This window comes from Microcaecilia unicolor, chromosome 3, assembly GCF_901765095.1.
Source record: "Microcaecilia unicolor chromosome 3, aMicUni1.1, whole genome shotgun sequence".
Classification (NCBI taxonomy): Eukaryota; Metazoa; Chordata; class Amphibia; order Gymnophiona; family Siphonopidae; genus Microcaecilia; species Microcaecilia unicolor.
This window is the reverse complement of record NC_044033.1, coordinates 345,234,536-345,258,061: the sequence shown is the minus strand read 5'-3', so window position 1 is coordinate 345,258,061 and position 23,526 is coordinate 345,234,536. Positions and strand designations below refer to the sequence as shown.

The 23,526-nt window shown below is 42.3% G+C and overlaps 1 protein-coding gene across 1 annotated transcript in view; it reads right to left on the bottom strand.

The window, feature by feature from the left end:
* The window catches only part of SYNE1 (spectrin repeat containing nuclear envelope protein 1), a 982,166-nt gene that overhangs the window by 596,357 nt on the left and 362,283 nt on the right, over window positions 1-23,526 (bottom strand). Inside the window, 5 exon segments of the mRNA XM_030198470.1 lie at window positions 2,721-2,903; window positions 7,589-7,747; window positions 9,779-9,929; window positions 12,262-12,441; window positions 19,171-19,799. Coding sequence (XP_030054330.1) covers window positions 2,721-2,903; window positions 7,589-7,747; window positions 9,779-9,929; window positions 12,262-12,441; window positions 19,171-19,799 — 1,302 coding nt within the window.

Here is a 23,526-nt window from a genome sequence, read left to right as displayed (position 1 = left end):
TGTGAAACTTAGCTGGCCTACCTCCCACAGGCTGAAAGATCTAGCAAATGGCCATTTTCGAAACAAAAAGAGAGACATTTTTTTGGTTTGAAAATCACTATGTTCGCCACTTACTTTTTGGACATTTTCAGCAAAACGTCCAAAATCGGATTTAGACGTCATATTGAAAATGCCTCTCTATATAATCCAATATTGAATTAAATTAGATTATCTACCAATCAACCTCCTCCCCCCATAGCTATTCAAAACATATTTGGTAGCCAATATCCCCTGCTTGTCTGATATAAAAAGAAATGCCTGGGTCTCAAGTACAATTAAATGCTGTTTCTCATCTCACTAAACCCACCATTAAATTAAACAGAGTTGTCCCCATGGCTGACCCTTATATACATCCTCTTTGACCCCCCCCCCCCCCCGAGCATTTAAAATAACTCTGAGCCAAGCAGGGAGGAATCAGGAATATGCTCCCTTGCTCAGTGTCAAGTGTTGCTGTCTAAGCATCATTAGATAGCAGGAGTTCACACACAGAACAATGCTGGATGTCAAGCTGGTGAGTAAGTCTGCACCTCCTCCCAGCTTGGTCTATTGGGGATTTGATGAAGTATGTGGAGCATTCAGAAGTGTATGGGTATGGGGAGGAGGCTGTTCATTGAATTATGTGTGGTCAGGATTGGAAGGGGGGGCCTATGAAGGACACTTTTTTTTTTAAATATCAGAGGGGCAAGCAGAAGAAATCCAACACGAGACCTGGTTTTTTTTTTCTTGTTTTTTAAAATTAAATATTGGTAAAGTAGAAGAGGGATTGAGAGGAAGAGATCAGGTATCTCCTGTCTCCAGTCTTTTAGAACCACTCCTGACTCTAGAAAAATCATTGAAAGGGTCAGTCACTGGAGCTGCCAGAAGTCCCCTACACTCCCTTCATAGACTCAGATATATCCTACCAGGCCTAACTGCTTTTGCTGCTTTTAGTTTGGCTGGCTCCCTGTCAACAGTCTTCTGAAAGTCATGTGAGGTCTACCTCACTCCCATTCCTATTTGTGGCAGTTCTCTGTGGTTTCTCTCCCGACCCCTCCCCGCTGAATACTGAACAGAAATATTTGTTAACTAATTCCACATTAGCCTTTTCCAGTTGTCTTACAGTCCCCCAGGACAAGGCACAGCCATATGGCCAAGCCTTTCACGTGGAATTTTAGTAGGCAATAAGCATCCTTCTTTCTCGCATGCTAATGTTAAAGGATCAAAATACAAAGGCTCAGTACAGAAACAGCCACATTTAAGTTTTGATTTCAGAGCGTGATCAAAATATAGTTTGATTGCAGAAGAATTCTCAGTGCAGGGCTGTTTTATTTACAGTAAGTATTTACGTAGTACTAACTCCTTCATTTCATTACGTGTGAACATGTGAAGCTATTCAAAAATGTGAAAATACTATTCTCAAGTGCAGAATAACAACTTTGACAATATTATCTCTAATTTGTGAACGCACCTCTTAATTGAAGGTAAAATAAACAAAGAAAACATCCAAGCAAAACTTAAAGCCCTGACCCCAGCAGGCTCAGTGATTTCAGAGCACCATAAACTTCCAATTCATTCCACAGGAAGGAAAAATGCAAGTAAATGGCTGGAGCATTAGGCTGAGAGGCAGGATTCAAATCTTCTGTCTCCCACTGAAAACCTTTGTACCTTTGGGCAGGACCCTTTACCTTTCATTGCTTCAGGCACAAAATTTAGATGGTAAGCACTTTGGGGTACCTGCTGGACCTGAAGGTAACTCACCTTAATTCAAATCCATCCTGGATAATGACAGGGATTTATCCAAAACGATTTTAAACCCAGCTACATTAACTGCTTTTAGTACATCCTCTGGCAATGAGTTCCGGAGCTTAACTATACATTCAGTGAAAAAAATATTTTTCTCCCATTTGTTTTAAATGCGCTACTATGTAACTTGATGGGGTGTCACCTAGTTTTTTGTATTTTTTGAAAGACGGAACAAATCAATTCATGTTTGCCTGGTTCCTGATCTGACATCATTTTAAATTCCACCCCATCTTTACCAACCTCTAACAACTTAGACTCTGAATCAACGGAGTTCAAGGTCTCCCACACCCTCAAAATCTTTTCAGCATAAAAGGCAAAACCTTTACAGTTCAGCTGAGGCCCCAACAGTCTCTAACCATTCTTGACTGAACCTTTAAAATGTCCTTAGATTTATTCATGGAGCAAAATAATTTTGCTTGCTAGCAAAAACTGCCCTGCTATCATCAATCTGTTCAGATGGTTTTTTAACCTGATTCTGTCCATATACCCCCAAATTCTATAAAAGTTGCTAAAAATTGTGCACGTAAATTTGGGAATTGCACTTGCAATTTAATATACCAAAGTAACAAACAGAAAGGGGGAGCTCACTTGAAGTCAACGTAACAATATAGCAAAAAGTGAGCTTGTGTTTTAGTATGGATTGACAACGCAAAAGTAAAAAATGAAAAATAAAAAACGGGGGAAAAGACCTCAGAAAATAGTGACCATCAGCTCCCAGATTAAAGTGGCTGAATCCAACCAGTCACAGTTCTTCTCTGTAATCAACGGTCAAAAAACCCCCAACCAACCTAAATATTGTTATACAGGTTTTTTCTAATCTTTTTGATTGCACTGTATTTACTAAGCCATGCTGCCGAAAGGACAATGAACTATATTTATTTATTTACTTCATCATATACCTGAAATTCCTTTATGCACACTTTCATCCTCTGGCTGTTGTTCAGCTGACCAATGCTGTCACTCATTTGGGAGATTGAACTGTTGGACCAGCCATCTATTTCATTTCCAATGTTTAGCACATCTTCCCACAGAGCCAGGCTCACACTCAGCCTCTCCAGATTGTCATCAAGCCTCTCTAATACCTAAAGAAGGCCAATGAAGAAACAAACTTCACAAATCCATTCAAGAAGTTCCCATCTACAATCATAAGATATGCTTGAAAAATGGTTCTCGCTATTGAATCTTCTCTTCAGTAAGCATGCTTTACTAGCTAATGTATACTGTTAGGGGCTAATTATATACTGTTAATGTGTTTTGACTGACACACCTATTACAGTCACTTTGAATAGCTACTACCAGTATATCCATAAAGTTAATTACAGGAAAACATACAGGGCTTATTTTATAACTGGCTACCTCCATTTAGGCATCCCAAGGGGTTACTGGTAGAAGTCTATTATAGAACACAAGTGTAACCTGGTATTGACCTGCCTAACATTCAAGTGCACAAATCTATGTCCTGTCCATGCTCTTTCCGTGTGTACTGCCCCCTTGCAAATATGTACTATGCAAAATAGGCACGTATTTACAGAATTGTGCTTATATGGAATATTGGTATATATATGCTTACATGTGCACATACAGACACATGCATGCAATTATTCTCAACATTTACATGCACTATATGAGCACAAATGTTCGCACCTAGTTTATAGAATTGCCCATTTACCCCCGGATTCTACATAGCACCTAGAGATGCACGCTGAAATCCAAGCATATTCTATAACGATTCAGATAACAGAATTGAATTAACAAGCTAATCAGTGTTGATAACAGCTCTTAACAAGCAATAATGAGCACTAATTGGCAATAATTAGAATTTATGTGCACAACTCACTAAGTGCATTCTGTAATGCACTGCTCTTAAGTTCTAACATGCGCAGCCAGAAAGGGGTGTGGTTATAGGCGGGGAAGTGGGCGTTTTGTGGGTGTTGTGACACTTATGTATGTAATTATAGAATATGGCCTACTGTGCTTAAATCTATGCACCAGGATTTACACCACATTTTCACTTGTGTAAATGGTGGCAAATAGATTTAGGCGCTGAAATATCAACTAAGCGTATTCTATATACCGCACCTAAATCTAGGCACCGCTTATAGAAAACGCTTAGTGAGCATTGATTTCCATGCTGATTTTTAGGTGCCATATATAGAATCTCCCCCTTAAGGGCCTCTGAAGTCAAATATTATATATTAGCAGACGTACCCGGTGTTACCCAGGGAAAATATAATAATAATTAGATGAACAATTACATTAACAGCTAAGTTCTGCTGAATATCAGTGATTAGCCCCTCTCAACTGATTTAACCGGCCAGGAGCTGTTTCTGGCCGGTTAAATCGCTTTGAATATCGACCCTGAGAATGGCATTTCATTAGGTAGCATTGGCATTTTTATTTTCCCCTTTTGCACAACCTGTCAGTATTGCTGCTTCAATTATGATTCATATGGAACCTATTTAGAAGACTACAGGCCCTGTTTACTAAGCTGTGCAAAGGGCGAGCTAGCGTTTTTAGCACACGCTAAACATTAACACTAAAGACACCCATAGGAATATATGGGTGTCTCTAGCATTTAGCACGCACTAAAAATGCTAGCACGCCTTAGTAAACAGAGCCCTAAAAATATGAATTTCATTCATCCAGTTATTATAGTTATAGGAGCCGTATTTTCCAGCCTATGCTTTTTGGTCATATTGTTTCACATCATAGCCTATCATAACCCGAGCCAATTTTTGCAATATCGATCACAATATCCATTTCTGCGTGGTAACAGAGGTGAGAGAAGGTTACTGGGCAATAAATTAATTAAGAATTCCAACAGAGATTTGTAAAAAGGGTTCTGTGGAGACCATGGTGAAACACTGATGAGTAGTGAAGTGCATTATGTCCGGGGGTACATTCAGTATTTGAGCAGTTGATGATGATATCTCAGAACCTTAATATTTGGAACTCATTTGCTTTAAACTTGGAAGATTTGAATAGTTACGATAGTTTTCGGAAACTTCTGAAGACTATTCTTTTTAAAAGATTTGTTAGTTAATTCTGCTTTTTTAATTAGATGGTATAATTGTAATTCCCGAGGTCTGTCCCAGTTTTTTGCTCTATATTTTAATGTAAACTGCTAGAACTTGAGTCGGACGGTCTAATCCAATGTAATGTAATTTAATTTATGAATGGATGTATGCGCATGGGTGGATGGATTGGGTATGTGGGTATAATAGTGTATGAGTTGTGCATCTAGGTGCGGGGGGGTGTAGGAATGTGTGGGTGTAAGGAGTAGGGGGAGTGGACAGTGAAGATAAACAGGAATATGCATGTGTTGTATGTATTTGGTTGTGTGTATATGTGTGTGTGTGTGTGTGTATGTGTGTGTGTGTGTGTGAGGTAAGTGGGCATATATGAGGAGCTAAGGGATGGTGTGTTGTTGTGTGGTGGTGTCAGTGTGAGGACATGTGTGAGGTTCTAATATTTGGGGTATGTGTGTGTAGATGGGCCCAATTGGGGTTCTGGGGGAACTGATGTTGAGATATAACCTGTCCAGTTATATAAGGGGCCCTTTTACTAAGTTGCTTAGGTGTTTACGCGCACCCAATGTGCACCAATTCAGAACTATCACCCGGCTACCACGTGGCCCGGATGGTAATTTCATTTTTTACGCGTGCTCTAAATTACTAACCAGGCGGTAATAGGCATTGTACGCGCACTGATGATTACTGCCCAGTTAACGCGTGAGACCTTACCACTAATTGAATGGGTGGCGGTAAGGTCTCAGGCTCAAAATGGATGCATGCCAATTTTCATTTTGCCACACGTCTATTTTTGGCCCCCAAAAAAGGCCTTTTTTTTGCAGGTGTGCTGAAAAATGGACCTGCACGCGCCCAATACACGTGTCTATACCAGCGCAGACCACTTTTCAGAACACCTTAGTAAAAGGACCCCTAAGTTAGGAAATGTGTAATATCCACTGAAAATGTTGTGTTTCTAGTTTACACCATTCTGGAGATATGTTGGGACAAACTTTCAAACATATGTCTGAAATGAACGAGTAGCCTGCAGCTGGTAAATGTTCCAGAGAAGACTCCTCTATACAGAATTGTATGTCCTTCACTGCCTTTGTTCCCTTTTTAACATGGTTCACATTACTAGGAGTTTCAATGGCATATTCAATTCTAAAGGCTTTGACTGTGGTTTCACAGACCAACAGAAAATGTAAGACAGCTGTTTCCATTCAAGTATGCTGCAATTAAGAGGACATAAAGGCCATTTAGTATTCCATCAAAGCATAAAATGAGCTCCTTAGTCAGGTGACAAATTGCCTACCAGGAAAACAAATTTGAGAGTAACACTGGAATGCTTTTCCCCTCCTACAGATCTGCAGCTATCCGAGACCAATAATTCCTAAACATCATGCCCTTGGCCTGCGCAGAGGGAGAGGGGTGATAGCAATGTGCCATTTAGTGGTTAACATGGAGAAAAGTTAGTAGGAGGGATTTGACACATTCTGCACTGTGAGTGGTAAGGGAGAGAAAGCATCCAGAGGAAACATACTGAGTCAGCTCAGGCTGGCAAAACATCTCAACCCTGTGTCTAAGCCCAACAAGAGGCCACCTCTGCTTCAGAGGATCGGGAAGAACACTGGGAAACTCTAGTAATTGCTTGTGATTTCTGTCAGTCCATTTAAAGCTGCACAACTTTCATTCAAGAAATGTTTACTTTATGTGAACTCCTAGGGAATGCAAGAAATTTAAAAATTAGTTATAACGAATTATGGGGCCCTTTTACTAAACTGGGCTAAAAAAAGGCCAGTGCTATCCCCCGGCGCAGGACTTTCCTGCATACTGAAGCAGGTACAAATAAACACACCTAATCTCATGCCTAAAAATTCAGCACCGAAATGAAATTCGCCAAAGCGCATTCTATAAAGTACACCTTGATTTAGGCGTACTCTATAGAATAAACCTAAATTTCCAAGCAGTTTATAGAATCTGCCAGCACCGGTCTATGTCACTAAATTCAGTCATGGGCAATTATGCCAAGTAAAACCTGGTGTAAATACCGACACCTAAATTAGGCGAAGACTGGGTGTATTCTATAATAATGTGCATATATTTTAGAAATGCCCATGACCCGCCCATGGTCATGCCCACTTTTCAACTATGCTATTTGAATTTACAAGTATCACGTTATAGAATACACTTTGACAGTTCTGCGTGTAAATTCTAATTAATGTCAATTAATATCAATAATTGCTTAAGTGGCAATTAGTGCTGATTGGCTTGTTAACCAATTAGGTTATGTTCATTACTGTGGAATACGCTTCGATTTCCATGCTGAAATCTTGGTGCAATATATAGAATCCAGGGGTAAATGGAAACATTAATGCGTGGCCTGAAAAAAGAAACAATTATGCCTTAAATTGTGCCTCATTAAATATGGGCTTAGCACACAGGAAAAACCTGATTTAAGACACACTAAACTCAGATTCTAACTCCCTTTAGTAAACGGGCCCCTAAAACATTTTAACACTCACTACGGTTTTTTTTTTAATATAAAATGCTTGAAACAAACTTAAAAATAACAAAAAATATAACAACATTTTTTCATACATACCTAATTTTCTGCCATTTATAAATGAAGACAAAATTTGACTGAATAGAATTGCTTTTCTTAATTGCCATTTACTATTTATTTTATATAAAACTGACAACTTTGGAAATTAGGTCAGTACTGTGAGCCTTCGAGGTATTGCAAAAATTGCACTTACGTCCAGCCACTGGTCCACAATACTATCCATGTCATTTTTGAGCGGCTTGGAATCACAGCCTTGAATTCTTTTGAGCTCTGTTAATAAATGCTTTCCTTTGTTTGTGAAGTTATCCAGCTCCTTCTGACCCTCATTCAGGTCATTCTTGGCCGCTTCATGCTGGGAACACAAATATATTTACTCATTACATTTAATAAAGCAATGCATCATTAAACTTTTCTACTACTGAGGTTATGCTAATACTATAATTGTAATTAAAGATGGTATCTTCCATCATCTCTTATGGTCCAGCTGTTCAGAAAACAACCAAGTGGTTTCACACCAAGCAGGAAAATGTCTAACTGGGCAAAAGCAGTGGACAAGTAAATTGTATAAATAGGCTATTAAGATTTGGCAGGATTGGTTTTGAAAACAATTAAGGAGCTTGGAAACAGGCTACCACATGACTGTGTTAACAGGTTTTTGCAGTAGTTACTGTTACTGCATATTAAACCATGCGTTACCTATGTTTTCTGGATTTTTCTGTCAGGAGTGTGGTATGGGCAGAGAGTAGACATGGAAGTCTTAGCCAACTAGCATGTTACACTCAGTACTTATCCCCGGATTCTATATAGCGCATTTAGTGTTCCGCACCGAAATCCAAGCGTATTGTATAACAATGTGTGTAACTTAATTGGCTTAACAGCTCTTATCAAGCAATAATGAACAATAATTGGCAATAATTAGAATTTACACAATTCCCTATGCGCCACATGGGTGCTCCTGTGCTATCTGGCCCTGCAAATAACATGGTGCCGTGCAGTAAGTGGCTGCCTGTGTGTTAAAAGCAGAGCTGGACACACCCCTTCCATTTACTGCACAGGTTTTGCACTTCCTGTACAGTAGGTTTTGCAACTAATGCATAGCAAGTGCAAAAAAGCCACCACACTTCAGTTAAACGGCCCCAGAGTGTCAGGGCACTCTTCCTGTAGGTCACACTCGGTGGTGATCCTTGGTTGGCTGTCACCTGGGGCGGTTCGCCACTTCGCACCCCCCCCCCCCCCGGGTGCAGTGGCGTCACCCCCCCCCCCCCCCGGGTGCAGCGGCGTCACCCCCCCCAGGTGCAGCACGACTCCCCCCCTCGGCGCTTCAACACCCCCCCCCAGTGTACCACCCAGGCCCCCCCCCCCAAGTGCATTCTTACCTGCCTAGAGCAGCCGCGTGGCTGTTTCCGCTGGTTCCCTGCTCCCTCTGCCCCGGAACAGAAAATAACCTGTTGCAGGGCAGAGGGAGCAGGGAACCAGCGGAGCAGACACCCCCCCAGCGGCGTGCACCCAGGGCGGACCGACCCCACAGCCCCACCCTCAGTATGCCACTGGTCGCACTGAGCCTGATTTCACAGCGAGCAGTACCTCGTGGGAAGGAAAGGTGTGGTGTGGTGTGAAAGATCAAGGAGGCATGAAGGGTGCTAGCTTGTCCCAGCAAGGCTGACAAGCTTCCATAACTCAGGAAAATACATTTGACAGCCTAAGTCAACCCAGAATGTCAGCCCAATAGGCACTAGTTATGGATTAATTATTGGTGCAGGTAATAGGGTTTATTTTGTTAATCCAATAAAGCACAGGAAGAATATATTTATTCTATGGTACCTGTAGTTCAGGAAAAAGGACTACCAACAGGACGGGATAGGATGGATTTTTCACATGGGCATCCTCAATGGGTGGCGGTAAGTGCTCCCCACCACCGCCAGTAGTTATTGCTGGAGTGTGTGCTCCGGAAAATTTTTTTTCTCTAGTGCAGCGTTAACCTGGCAGTAATCAGGCATCACTGCATGCTGCCCGGTCACCGCTGGGTTACCATGGGAAACCTTACCACCACCTCAATGGGTGGCAGTAAGTGCTCCCTGCCACAAAGCCATGCGGTAACGGTCATCTTACTGCATGGCCATTTTTTTTTGGGGGGGGGGGGCATTTTAATCTGCTATGGTAAAAAGGGCCCTGGCACGCAGGAAAAATGGCCCCAGCACTACCGCAGGACTGTTTTTCCCGCAGCTTAGTAAAAGGACCCCTATGAAAATAACAGGTCTAAAAAAAAAAAGAAGATAAGACAATCAACATTTATTTCAGCAAGGTGAATCTGACAAAAATTATTATAATGAAAACTTCAATACTATAAACATGACCAGCAAAACTTTGTCAAATATGTTGTTACCTTTGACATTGTCCTTTTGATGTCCTCTTGATCTTTTAAAGTTGATTTTATAACAGCCACATTACCAGCATTCTCTATCATTTTTGTGACAGTAGATTTAAAACTCTGATAGTCTTTCATTAGATCAACAAGCAAGCAGCATCGTTCCAGGCTGCAAGGAGTAAAGTCTAAATTAATAATTTACATATAATCCCTCAGATTCTATATAGTGCGACTGGAGTTGTGCAAGCAAATCAGGTTGAATTCTGATTTGCACGTGCAACTTATCTTAACAAGTCAGTCAGCACTGATAATTGCTACTTCACAGGCAATTATTGACACTAATTGGCATTAATTAGAATTTACGTGCCGAACATGTTAAGCTATTCTGTAAAGGTCTGTGCGTAAATTCTAAGATGCAGAACCAAAAAGGGGGTGTTACCATGGGCGTGTAATGGGTGGGTCATGGGCATTTCTAAAATCTATGTGCACTGATATAGAATACACCTGCTCTGCGCCTTAGGGCGTCTTTTAAAAAGCCACGCTACCGATTCCCGCGTAGCAAATGAAACAAAGCCCACAGGGATTGAATGGGCTTCCTCTCATTTGCTGCACCGAGAATTGGTAGCGCAGGTTTGTAAAAGAGGCCCTTAGTCGCCAGGCATTTACGCAAAGTTTTACTTGGAATAAATATCTGCGACTAAATTTAGTCACGTGGATGGGCATTAGCGGCATTCTATAAACCGCGACTAACTTTAGCCATAGTTTATAGAATACACCTAGGTGTATTTTTTTTCGGCAATGATTTTTACAGCGCCATATATAGAATCTGGGGGGCATGTGTGTGACTACTCTCACAGGGAGAGAGGCTTGCTAACAATTGGCCAGGCAAGTACAACGAATATTAGAGGGAGCAGAACAAGAAAAATCCAGCAAATTTAGGGTCCTTTTACTAAGACACGTAGGCACCTATGCGCATACAACATGCGTCAAACTAGAACTACCGCCCGGCTACTGTGTGCCCCAGGCAGTAATTCTAATTCTGCGTCCAAAACGTGCAGCAGAAAATAATTTCTATTTTCTATTGCATGGTGCTAACCAGGCAGTAATCGGCAGTGTACCCGCGCTGACAGTTACCGCCCGGTTAACACGTGAGACCTTACTGCTAAGTCAATGAGTGGATGTAAGGTCTCAGACCCAAAATGGACATGCACTCATTTTAATTTTGCCACGTGTCCATTTTTGGCCACAAAAAAGGCCTTTTTTTTGCAAGTGCGCTGAAAAATGGACTTGCGCGCATCCAAACGTGCGCCAGGGGCATAGCCAGATAGCCAATTCTGGATGGGCCTGAGCCCAAGGTGAGTGGACTTGGAATTTGCCTCCCCCAATCCCCCTCCAGTTCGCTATTCACTCCACCTCTCCCTACCCACAAACCCCAAATATTAAATACTTGAGCTGGTGGGGATCTCCAAACCCTGTGAGGTGAAGATTTTCTCCTCCTCCTCGACCAGCCAGCACTCTTCCAAATAGCATCCAGCAGCACTTGCCTCAAATTGATGCTGTTGCCAGCAGGCCATGCATGCTCAGTGCTTTGGCATTTGCAAAAACTGAGCATGTGCAGAAGGGCTAGTCTCAGTGTCAGCTGGCTGACATTTGGAAGTGCGCTGGCTGCCCAAGGAGAGAATCTTCAACTGGCAAGGTTTGGGGATCCCCACCAGCCACAGCAAGAGTGTCATAATTTTGGGTGGGTCTGAATCTAAAGTAGGAGGGCCCTGGCCCACCCGTGGCTACGCCACTGATGTGCGCTTACACCAGTGCAGGCCATTTTTTTGGCGCACCTTAGTAAAAGAGCCCCTTAAAATCTAAATTCTAAGATGATTCACATCACATGAAGAAGTCACATTTTTATTGATATGCAGCCACTACTAAAAAAAATAAAAATTAGGGCTGCGTTTCTGAAGTAGGCTGTGAAAACTGTATGACTGTTTATAGCTATTCCGCATGCTGTTTTAGATTCTTTAATATGTAATTTGTCAATTTGTATTTTGTATTTCTTATCTTTTCATTAGTTTTTATTCTTTAATTTCTATTGGGCTGCATTTTGGTTAACATTTCTAATTGTGAATAATCGCACAATTATGCTATTTACATATTTTTGTTCCCATTGCAACTCCTTGTGACTCTGAGCAATGGAGTGTTGACTTCCCAGAGTTACAAGGAGCTGCAGTGAGGAAAAAATAAATTTAATTGAGCGATTAATCGTGATTAAAATTTTAACCGAAATGCAGCCCTAAAAAACATTGATGTAGAAAAGTCTACAGTACATCATATTCAAGGACAGAAGGAGAAAAGGGAAATACATTACAAGGGCCATCTTAAATTCAACTGTATATCATAAATTAATTCTGTTTGAATTAGGTCATTTAGTTTTGAAGTACTCCTTTGCATTACACAGACAGGATACTATAATTGTAATATACATAGCATTCGTTAATTCCACCTACTTTTCACTTATGAGTTTCTTGGTATCATCCCAGGTTGCCTGCAACCCACTTATTTCTTTGTCAACTTCAGTAGCCAGAGTTATGTCCTTCTGGGCCATTTGCTTTGCTTTGTCCATCAGCCACTGTAGTTCATGCTGGTGAGAATTAAAATCATCTTCTAACTGGTTAAAAACCCGCAGCCTGGAAATAAAAAAAAAAACAACAACAACACACTGATATTCAAAACAATTTATTTATTTATTGTTTATTTACTGGGATTTATTATTAACCGCCTTTATGAACAGATTCACCCGAGGTGGTGTGCAGCAAGTCCAGTTTAACATAAAACTTACAATTTTGTTAACATTGTAACAATAGTAAAATGACCAAATATAAACATAAATAAACTTGGAAATATGGTGTCAGTACAATACAAACAATACCACAATAAACAGCAGGGGAAAATATTCAAATAACAATGTCAGCATAATACCAATGAAACACCTAAAAAGCAAACAATAGAACTGTCTAATAACATAGATGTAATGTTAATGCTTTTCTATCTAGCTGAGGGGCATTAAACCCAAATATTCAATGCCAGGCCACGTCTGGCCTCCAGGATTGAACTTACGGGAATAGGGAGCCAACTAAAACATAGCCGGTTAAGTGTGATATTCGGCACTTAACTGATTAAGATGACAGAATAAATAGGACTGTATAAAATGCAGTCCTGTCTTCACAGTTCTTCATAACCAGTGAAGAGTCTAATATCACACTTACAGGCTTATTTTCGAAAGAGAAGGGCGCCCATCTTCCGACACAAATCGGGAGATGGGCGTCCTTCACTCAGGGTATAATGCACCTTCCATATTTTCTTAATCTATGATCATTTAGGATAACTTTGTATAAATTGTCTAGGTCAGAAGCCATTAGGTGAAAATATTAATATGCGGTAAATGGAAAACCTGTGTGGTAAATGTTGGGGAGGGGGGGGCGGGGTCTGCCCCCCAGCATCTACCTTGCACCTTTAAAACAGGGCAGACACCTGCCATTGCATTTACCACTGTCCCATGCAGTACAAAATCAAACACACTCGATTCCCCTTGCAGCATCCTGATCCCTCAAATTCTTCCCCCTAGTCACATCAACACTCCCTCTGACACCCCCAAGTCACCTCATCAACCCACTCCCAATCCTCATCAAATCACATCATCATCCTCCCACCCTTCGATACTGAGATGGGGGAGAGGTTATTGGAGTGTGTGTGGGGGGGGGGGAGGAATGAGATCAGGGGAGAAGGATGTTATGACCTGGGGGGGGGGGCATCAGAGGGGGAGGGTGATAATGTGACTTGATGGGGGATCAAATGGATTAAAATGTTCTGGGGGGATCGAATGTGTTTCATTTGAAACTACATGGGGCCAAAGCAACTGCTGATAATAACATGGAGGAACTTAATTCTATCGCCAGACCTGACAAACTTATGGTAACTTATGGTCCGCTAATTGCAAACTGTGTTCATGTCCTATCTCTGCCCCATACTGCACTACGCAGATAGCATGGGTTTTTTACCCCACCGGCTGTTGTTAGCATGTGGTATCCATTAGCACTCGCCTGCACTAAAGGCTAGCAAACAAAAAATACTGTGTTAACTGCTTAGCACACCTTAGTAAGCAGAACCATGCACTCAAAATGATGCTAGTAATTGATAGAAGGCTCAAAGAATACAGTTTCTCATAAAATATGTTTAGCACCACCAAAAAAAGCATGAGGGGTCCTTTTACTAAGATGCGCTAATGGATTTAAAACACGCTAATGATTAGCGTGTGCTAAATGATAAGAAGCCCATTATATTCCTATGGGCGTCTTATCATTTAGTCCACGCTAAATCTGTTAAGTCACCTTAGGGAAAGGACCCCTATATTTGGTGCTGGAGAAAAAAAAATAAAAACATAAAAGGGAAGGGAAAGGGGACTTGATATACCACCTTTCTGAGGTTTTTGCAACTACATTCAAAGTGGTTTACATATATTCAGGTACTTATTTTGTATCAGGGGCAATGGAGGGTTAAGTGACTTGCCTAGAGTCACAGGAGCTGAAGTGGGAATTGAACTCAGTTCCCCAGGATCAAAGTCCACTGCACTAATCACTAGGCTACTCCTCCACTTCATTGGGGAATTTGTAAGTGTAAGTAGTTCTATGAACAAATTCAAACAAGAAATTGCAACAGGTAAAAGTGTACTTCTACTACAATTCGACATGTCTAGTGCATTTGATATGGTAAACCATAAAATATTACTAAACATCCTAGAATATTTTGGGATCTGGGGAAAGGTTCTTAGCTGGATCAAGGGATTCCTTACCACAAGAACTTACCAAGTGATATCAAACTCGAATATTTCATCACCATGGAAACCAGAATGTGGAGTACCCCAAGGCTCATCACTATCGCCGACCCTTTTTAACCTAATGATGACCCCACTAGCCAAATCCCTATCCAAACAAGGCCTCAACCCCTACATCTACGCTGACGATGTCACAATATACATCCCGTTCAAACACGATCTAACAGAAATGACAAACAAAATCGAACTCAGCCTGCAAACCATGAACTCATGGGCAGATGCATTTCAATTAAAACTCAATGCTGAAAAAACACAGTGTCTCATCATATCATCACAATACAACACATACAAATCCACCGGTATAAACACCCCAGATTACACTCTTCCTGTCTCAGACAGCCTGAAAATTCTCGGAGTCACTATCGATCGAAACCTTACGCTAGAAAGCCAAGCGAAAATTACAACAAAGAAAATATTCCACTCAATGTGGAAACTCAAACGAGTAAAACCTTTCTTCCCGAGTAAAATATTCCGCAGCCTGGTACAATCAATGGTGCTAAGTCACCTAGACTACTGCAATGCAATCTATGCCGGATGTAAAGAACAAATTATGAAGAAACTTCAAACTGCCCAAAACACCACAGCCAGACTCATATTTGAAAAAACGTGATACGAAAGCGCCAAGCCTCTACATGAAAAACTGCATTGGCTCCCAATCAAAGAACGAATTGCGTTCAAAATCTGCACCCTGGTTCACAAAATTATTCACGGCGAGGCCCCAATCTACATGACAGACCTCATAGACTTACCAACCAGAAACACAAACAGGTCAGCACGCACATTCCTAAATCTCCACTACCCAACCAGCAAAGGAATAAAATACAAATCAACATAGGCATCCAGCTTCTCCTATATAAGCACACAAATATGGAATGAACTACCAAACACCACGGAAATAATGCATGACCTAACAACTTTCTGGAAATCATTAAAGACCTATCTGTTCAAGAAAGCCTACCACAACGATCCAACCTAAACACCCAAACCCTGCAACACAACAAATCTTGTACCAGAAAAGGACACTTAATTCTTCCTCCTCAACTACCTAAGACACTCTGTTACTCTTCTCCTTTAACGCAACTACCACTATGCATTTCTGACACCAGAACTGGCATTCGCCATCATGGTACTATGTAAGCCACAATGAGCTTGCAAATAGGTGGGAAAATGTGGGATACAAATGCAACAAATAAATAAACAGGTATAGGATGTATTGCATTTCCAACTTATGTCACTTGAGCACATCAGTTTACATTTGTCTGCAAAACTGACAGCATTCTGTACACTTATGCACTCACAGGGCATTCTAAGGTAAGGGTAAGGGGATTTGATATACTGCCTATCTCTGTATAACCAAAGCAGTTTACATTTATTATATGCAGGTATTTTATTCTGTTCCTAGTGGGCTCCTAATCTTAGTATTGTATCTGGGGCAATGGAGATTTAAGTGACAAGGACCTGTAGTGGGAACTGAACCCAACTACCAGGTTCTCAGCCCACTGTACTAACCACTAGGCTACTCCTCCACTCCCAGATCTTGTTATATGATTGCTTCCCTAGGGGCAATTCTATAATTAGGTGCCTCCACTTACATGCTCCAGGACCGCCCTTTAAGATCCTATTCTATAATGAAAAAAAAGCGCCTGGGTTCCATTATAGAATACTAGCGTCATCCAGTGGTGTAGCCACAGGGAGGCCTTTGAGGCCTGGGCCCCCCAATTTGGGTTCAGGCCCCCATCGTCTGCTGGTTTGGCTGGCAGGGGTCCCCAAGCTGCCGCACTACCTCTCCTGCATCCCCCTCCCTTGTGCACATGCTCAGTTTTAATTAAATTGAGCATGCACACTGGGGCAGGAAATTAGGGCAAGCAGCGCAGCACTGAGCATCACCACAAAAAGGCATCTGCTGGCAGGGATTGGGGACCGCTGCCAGCCCAGGTAAGTGGGGTTGTGGTTTGGGCGGAGCACGGCAGTGAGGCAGGGGAAAATGTGCCCCCCTCCCCACTTTGGACTCTGCTCCCCAAAAATCAAGGTCTGACTATACCTCTGGCATAACCTGGTTTTAGTGTGCTTAACATAAGTGTTGCCATACAGGGACAGACCGAAGGTCCTTCAAGCCCACTATCCTGCTTCCAACAGTGGCCAATTCAGGTCACAAGTATCTGGCTACTACTTAGTAGCTTCACTGTGTGGCCCCTAGTCCTTTTATTTTTGTAAAAAGTAAACAAGTGATTTGTGTCTACCTGTTCCACTCCATTCTGTATTTTATAGACCTCAATCATATCTTTCCTCAGCTGTCACTTCTCCAAGCTAAAGAGGCCCTAGCCACTTTAGCCTTTTCTCATAGGGAAGTTGTCCCATCCCCTTAAATAGAGCTGGTGTAAATGCAAGCACCTAAGTGTGGAAGGACATGCATAGCTTACAGTACTCTTTAAGTTACCCACATAAGTGGGAGCCCTGCTTATGTTCTACTTACGCTCCTCCTCTGTGCATGCCCCCTTACAAATACTCGCTTATGCAGAATATGGCATTTACGCACACGTGTGCATATATGTGCATACAGTGTGGTCCAGATTCAGTAAATGGTGCCCAAATCTGGGGGCTGAAAAAAATTGGCACCCAGCGCTATTTTATAAAGGGCGCTTTGGAATCCCATCTGTTGCTGAATTCTGCACCCAACATTGGACGCACACAGATTTATACCAACAGAAATCAGGTGTAAATTCTGGTGCACAAGTTGCGTGTTCATCCGTGGTATTCCTTAATACTGCGCACAGTTTTCCGGAACTCCCTTGACCCACCCATATTCCTTTTATGGGAACGCCCCCTTTGCAGTTGCACATGGATACACTTAGGTGCTATCCAAGAACTGGATGTGTCAGTATATTTCCACAACGATCTGCTGCCTAACTTTAGTTGCCATTTCTAGAACATCTCTCTAAACGTCATTCTAAACATTTACATGCATAAAACTTGGCTTTGCTCATAATGTCAGAATACCGTCACCCATTGACTAAGCAGTAAGGTCTCACGCACTAACCGGGCGGTAAGTGGCCAGCACAAACAAACTGCTGATTACCACGTGTTTTGGGCATGTGTCAAAAATGGAATTACTGCCCAGGGCACGTGGTAGCTGGGTGTTAGTACCAATTTGACATGTGTTGGACATGCGTAGGCACCTATGCACCTTTATAAAAGGGCTCCCAAGCAAGCAGTAAACTTTTAAATATTTATTTAGCCAGAATTGTGATTATCCAATTTCTCCTATGAATTTTCATTGGGGAGGGGTAGGGATATGGTTTCTGTACTATGTTACGTTTAAGTTTGCTGTTTTTTTTCCCGCAGAAAGATAAGCAGGAACCTTCACAGGGCAGGAAGAAATAGCTTGGGATATAGCTCCTGAAGAAGCATTCAAGAAACAGAAGCTTGCTGTCGAGCGTTCCCAACGGTTCAAGTTACCGCCCAGATAAGTGTATATGTGACTTTAAAATAGTTAGAAATAAAAGGCATTCAGGAGGTTTTCAGACTGGTGAGGATTCTGCACCTAGTCCCGATGATAGACAAATTGGTCTATAAAGGACAGGATGCAGTCTGCGATACACGAAAGAAATAATTAAGTGATTGCAGAGAATCTGAAGTCTTTCCTCCAACAAACAAGAGAGAGTTACTTGCACGAGGTCTATTTGAAAGTGTTTTCAAAGGCAAGTACCATATGTATTTTTAATAAATGTTTTTTTTCTTATGCAGTTTTATAATAATAATGAAAACATTTGAAACGTAATAACTTGTACAAATAAAATAGAAAGTAAATAAGCAAATAAAAAGATAATATGAGCACCTGGTTTATGGAATTGCTCTTATAGCCAGTTGGCACACGTACATCTGTCATTCACAAGGTAAATGGCACCTAAGCGTTCTAAAATCACATTCTTAGTATCTATTGCGACAATATGCTCTGTAATGAAACACAATCATTCTCTCTACATAAAGATTTTTTACAGAAGGATATCTAGGGAGACTGAAATGTATAAACTGTTTCAATATTCAGCTAGAAGACTTGCTAAGGGGCCCTTTTACTAAACTGAGGTAAGCACTTACTTCAGCAAAAAATAGTTTACGGACAGCGCGCTGAGGCATTCTGTGGTAATTTTTGGAAGTGTGCACGTTACCCATGCGCTAAAAAAATAAACTTAATTTTTTTAGCAGTGGGAGCATTTTGGGGGTGGAGAGTGGACATGTTCTGTGCTAATCGGATTGCACAGCTACATTGCCATGCACTTAGCACATGAACCCTTATCGTCTACATAATGGTGGTGGTACGGACTCACACACTAATGGCCACGCACTAATAGGAAAATTAGTAAGTGGCCATTAATAGGGAAAATAGAAAAATCGGCCATTTTACCTCAGCAGAAAAATGGCCTTCGTGTTTGGGAATAAGGATGTGCTAAGGCCTATTTTTAATGCAGTTTGGTAGAAGGGCCTCTAAGTATCTTAGCAAAGATTATGTGTTTGTTAACATGTTTACCTTTGCTGAAGTGCTTGAAGCGTTGACTCCTTCAGTCCCTCCTTGTCAGCCTTTTCTTCGATATCTTCAATACTTTTTAGAAGCTGTTCTTTGCGTTCTAAAAATGATTTCCACAAGGCCTCTACAGCTTCTGCCTCGCTCTGTTTCATCCCCAGTTGATTCTGGACTGACTCAAGCTCAAAGCTCAAGTTGTCTGTCAGAGCCCTGCATGAGGTCCTCAGTTCAGAGGTGCCATTTTTCAGATGGTACTGAGCTTTGGCTAGGACGCCATCCAATATGACTGCCTTAGCTTCTAAGTTGTTAATAACTTCAATCATAGTGTTCAGCTCTTTTTCTAGTGACTCTGACTTTGCCTTGTCAAGACTGTTTGTGGCCTCTACCATTTGCTTCAGTCGGTGGAGGGCATTTAAGGTGCCAGAATGGATTTCTAGAAACTCTCCTAGCCGTGTGAGGGCCTCCTGGCGCCGTTCAGTGATCTGGCTGGCCTCTTGGAAGAGCTGGAAGCAGTCCTCCACCTTGACCTGGAGTATTTGGTGATCCTCTGCTCTACTAGAAGAAAATAGCTTTTCAAGCTGCTCTTTCAAATGTTCTGTTTCCTTTTGCTTCTTTACAACTTCCACTGTATGTTCCTTTGAAGGAAGAAAATCCCATATAAAATTATTACTGTTATTATGCACATTTTTCTTAATGCAGGCCTGATAGCACTCCTTGCAATGTACAATAATAACAAAGTAAAATATTATTCACAAACCATAATTCATAAATCACATCAGACTATATAGTATAGTAGAAAAAAACCAAACTCCTACTACCCTAAAAACATTATAAAAAGCATAAATGTAAAAAGGAGTGATGGCAACATGGCCATCATAATCATAAGGACCCTGGAATAGATACGATTTTTACTCCTTCTTAAACGTTAAGGTCTCCCCAGAAGGGCATTCCAACATTGCACTGCTATCACTAAACTAGCCCTTTCCTAATGGCAAGCCAACTGGATGTCCTCAACACAGTGAATGCAAACTACATGTTATGTCCTCTAGATCCCACTGAGCTTGGGCTTTAAAGGTGAACATCAGAACCATATACTGTATATGATACTGCACAAGCAACCAGTGTAGCCCTGATAATTCCTTTGAATTGGTTGCAAATTAAGTTGTGGATAAAGTTTAAATTGCTGTATGCTGCTTTCCAGCTGTATCTTAATTTGGCCCCTAAATATCTTCAGAAGAAGGCACATAAATACGAATCAGTGTGATGTCTGCTCCCGAGTCAGGCATATATCCCCTAATTCTGTAAAGGTCGTCAAAAATTGTGCATGCAAATTTAGGCGCATTCCTGATTTGCATGCACAATTTAATTGAATAAGAAGTCAATCAGTGCCAATAACTGGCTTTTTAACAAGCAATTATTGGCACTAATTAGATTTAATTGGGACCAATATGTGAAAGTTAGGTGCAGGATCCATGCCTAAAATTTACGCGTGTTCTAAAAAAGGAGGAATGGAAATGGGAGGGTCATGGGTGTTTCATGATGGAAAGGGGGCATGGCTTTGAATTACACATGTAATTACAGAATAATGGTGCTCTGCGAGTAAATTTAAGCGTGGGCATATGCACCACATTTTTGTTGATGCAATTGGCTGAGCTACAATGTACACACGACTTTCTGCTTAAGTATGTATTCTATAAACTGCGCCTAACTTTAGGCACAGTTTATAGAACACCATTTAAGCGGGGCTTCTTGGCACCCATATGGGGAAATTCTGAAACCTAGCTGCTAACATGAATATGAGCATGTGCATTATACATGTTTATAATACTGACATTTACACACATACATATGCACTTAAGCACATAAATGCCAGCATGGTGACTGAGGGCTATTATGCAGATATCTGCTTAACAAACATTCTCTGCTCATTCACATTTTAGGCTTCAAACTCTGCAAAATACAGTTTAATCAAATACTAATAAAGCACAACAATATAGTATTGCTTAATACATTTGTTCACATCCACAAAACCAGATTCAGGCCTTTTTCTATTGTTTCACTTTCAGTTTTGGTTCCAGCCAAAATCAAGTGCCTAGTTTTGGCCACATTTTCAGTTTTGCAAGAAAATGGACAAACAGTTTCAGTTTTGGTCGAAACGTGGAGTAGAGGAGTGGCCTAGTGGTTAGGGTGGTGGACTTTGGTCCTGAGGAACTGAGTTCAATTCCCACTTCAGGCAGCTCCTTGTGACTCTGGGCAAGTCACTTAACCCTCCATTGCCCCATGTAAGCCGCATTGAGCCTGCCATGAGTGGGAAAAACGCAGGGTACAAATGTAACAAAAAAAAAAAACGGGGAAAAAACCAGTTTTGGTCGGGCTCTAATATATATATTTTTTTAAACAACCTTTTTTCTACCATTGAGCATTTTGTTTTTTTCTGTTCAGTTTGGTCCCAGTGTCTCTTTCCTTCTTTCCTCTGTTATTTCCTCTTTGCAGGGTCTCTGTTCATTTGATATTTCTTCTCTCTTCATATCCACCATCCATCTTCTCTCTGCATCCCTGTTCATCCTATCTAGCATTTCCTTTCTGTGTTCCTGTGCATATCCTCCTCTATGTTCAGCATTTGCCCTCTTAATGTTCCCATTTCACCTCTTTTCCAGCATTGACCCTCTGGGGCCCTATCACCCTCCCCCTTTTCCAGCACCACCTCTCTGGCTCCCTATCGCCCTCCTTTTCCAGCATTTCCCCTCTGGGTCCCCATTGCCTCTCTTTTCCAGTATCTCCTCTCTGGGTTCCTATCCCACTCCTTGTCCAATATCTCCATCTGTGTCCTTCCCCTCCCCTCCATGTTCACCACCTGCCCTCTCAGTGTCCCTATCTCCCCCCTTTTTCAGCATTCCCTCCTCTGTGTACTTATCTTTCCCTTTTTTCAGCATTGCCTCCTCTGTGTCCCTATCCCTCCCTTATTTTAGCATTTTTCCCCCTCTGTGTTTTTATCTCCCCCTTTCAACATTGTCCCCTCAGGGTCTCTATCGCCCCCTTTTTTCAGCATTGCCCCCTGTGTCTCTATTTATTCCCTTTCAGCATTTCCCTCCTCTGTGTTCCTATCTCCCCCTCTCAGCATTGCCCCCCTGTGTCCCTATCTCCTCTCCTTTTCAGCATTTCCTCCCTCTTTGTCTCTACCTACCCCCCAACATCTTTCCACTCCCCTCCCACTTGCAGTGTGGCATCTCTCCCCCCCCCCTTTTCTCCTCCATTTTAGTCTCTCACTCTTCCTTTCTCTATTTCTTCCCCCAACCCCCATGAGTCCTACTTTTGTTCCTCCCCCTTCCTCCTCGTTCCCCTTCCCCATAGTCTTCCATACCTTTTTTTTACCATCGTTGGCAGCGTCAGGGCCTTACCTCTACGCATCATGCCTTCTCTGATTCAACTTCCTGTTTCCAAGTAGGTAGGATGCACAGAGGGAAGGCCCTAATATTGGCAGCCTGTCTTAAAAGCTGCCACTGCTGATGATGACAAAAATAAGTAGAGGATCGCGGGGAAGGGGGAAAAAGTAGGAAGGGAGAGAGACAGATGCAGGACTCACCAGGGAGCGGGGGAAAAAAAGAGAGAGACATAGAGGAAGGGCTAAATTTATCAAATCGGCAATTGCTGGGTCTCCTTTATGCAGGGGCCCAGGACAGCTGCCCCTTTTGCCCATTGGTAAAAGTGGCCCTGAAAGAAACAAACCAGTCTGTAGTCACAGTGTTGCACAACAACTCTATGTAGCTGGACTATTCCTTGTAAATATACTAGTAAAAAATGCCAGTTTCAAAAGGGAAGGAAACGGGCGCTAGCAAGGCCATCCCCCACCCTCCCTCGCTGTTCCAGACTCTGCCCTCCCTCCGTTTTCACCCCCCCTTCCGCGACCCTGTCGACCCCCCTTCTCAGCGAAAACCGTCCCCCGCCGCCGTCCAGTACCTGTGCTGACGGGGGACCCCAACCCCCGTCAGCCGAAGTCCTTTGCTGGCCTTCGCGGCATTGCTTCTTCATTGATTTTGTGTTCAAGTTCCTCTGCGTGCGTCTGACGTCAGACACATGCAGAGGAACTTGAACCGAAGAGCATTGAAGAAGCAACGCCGCGAAGGCCAGCACAGGACTTCGGCTGACGGGGGTTGGGGTCCCCTGTCAGCACAGGTACTGGACGGCAGCGGGGGATGGTTTTCGCCGAGAAGGGGGTCGACAGTGTCACAGAAGGGGGGTCCAGTGGGCCGTAATGCGGGGGGGGGGGGTTGTTGTAATCGGAGGGAGGGCGGAGTGTGGAACTCGGTGGGCGAGGGGAGGGGTCTGTGTTGCCCCGCTCCCTGCCACTTGCTACGAAGTGGC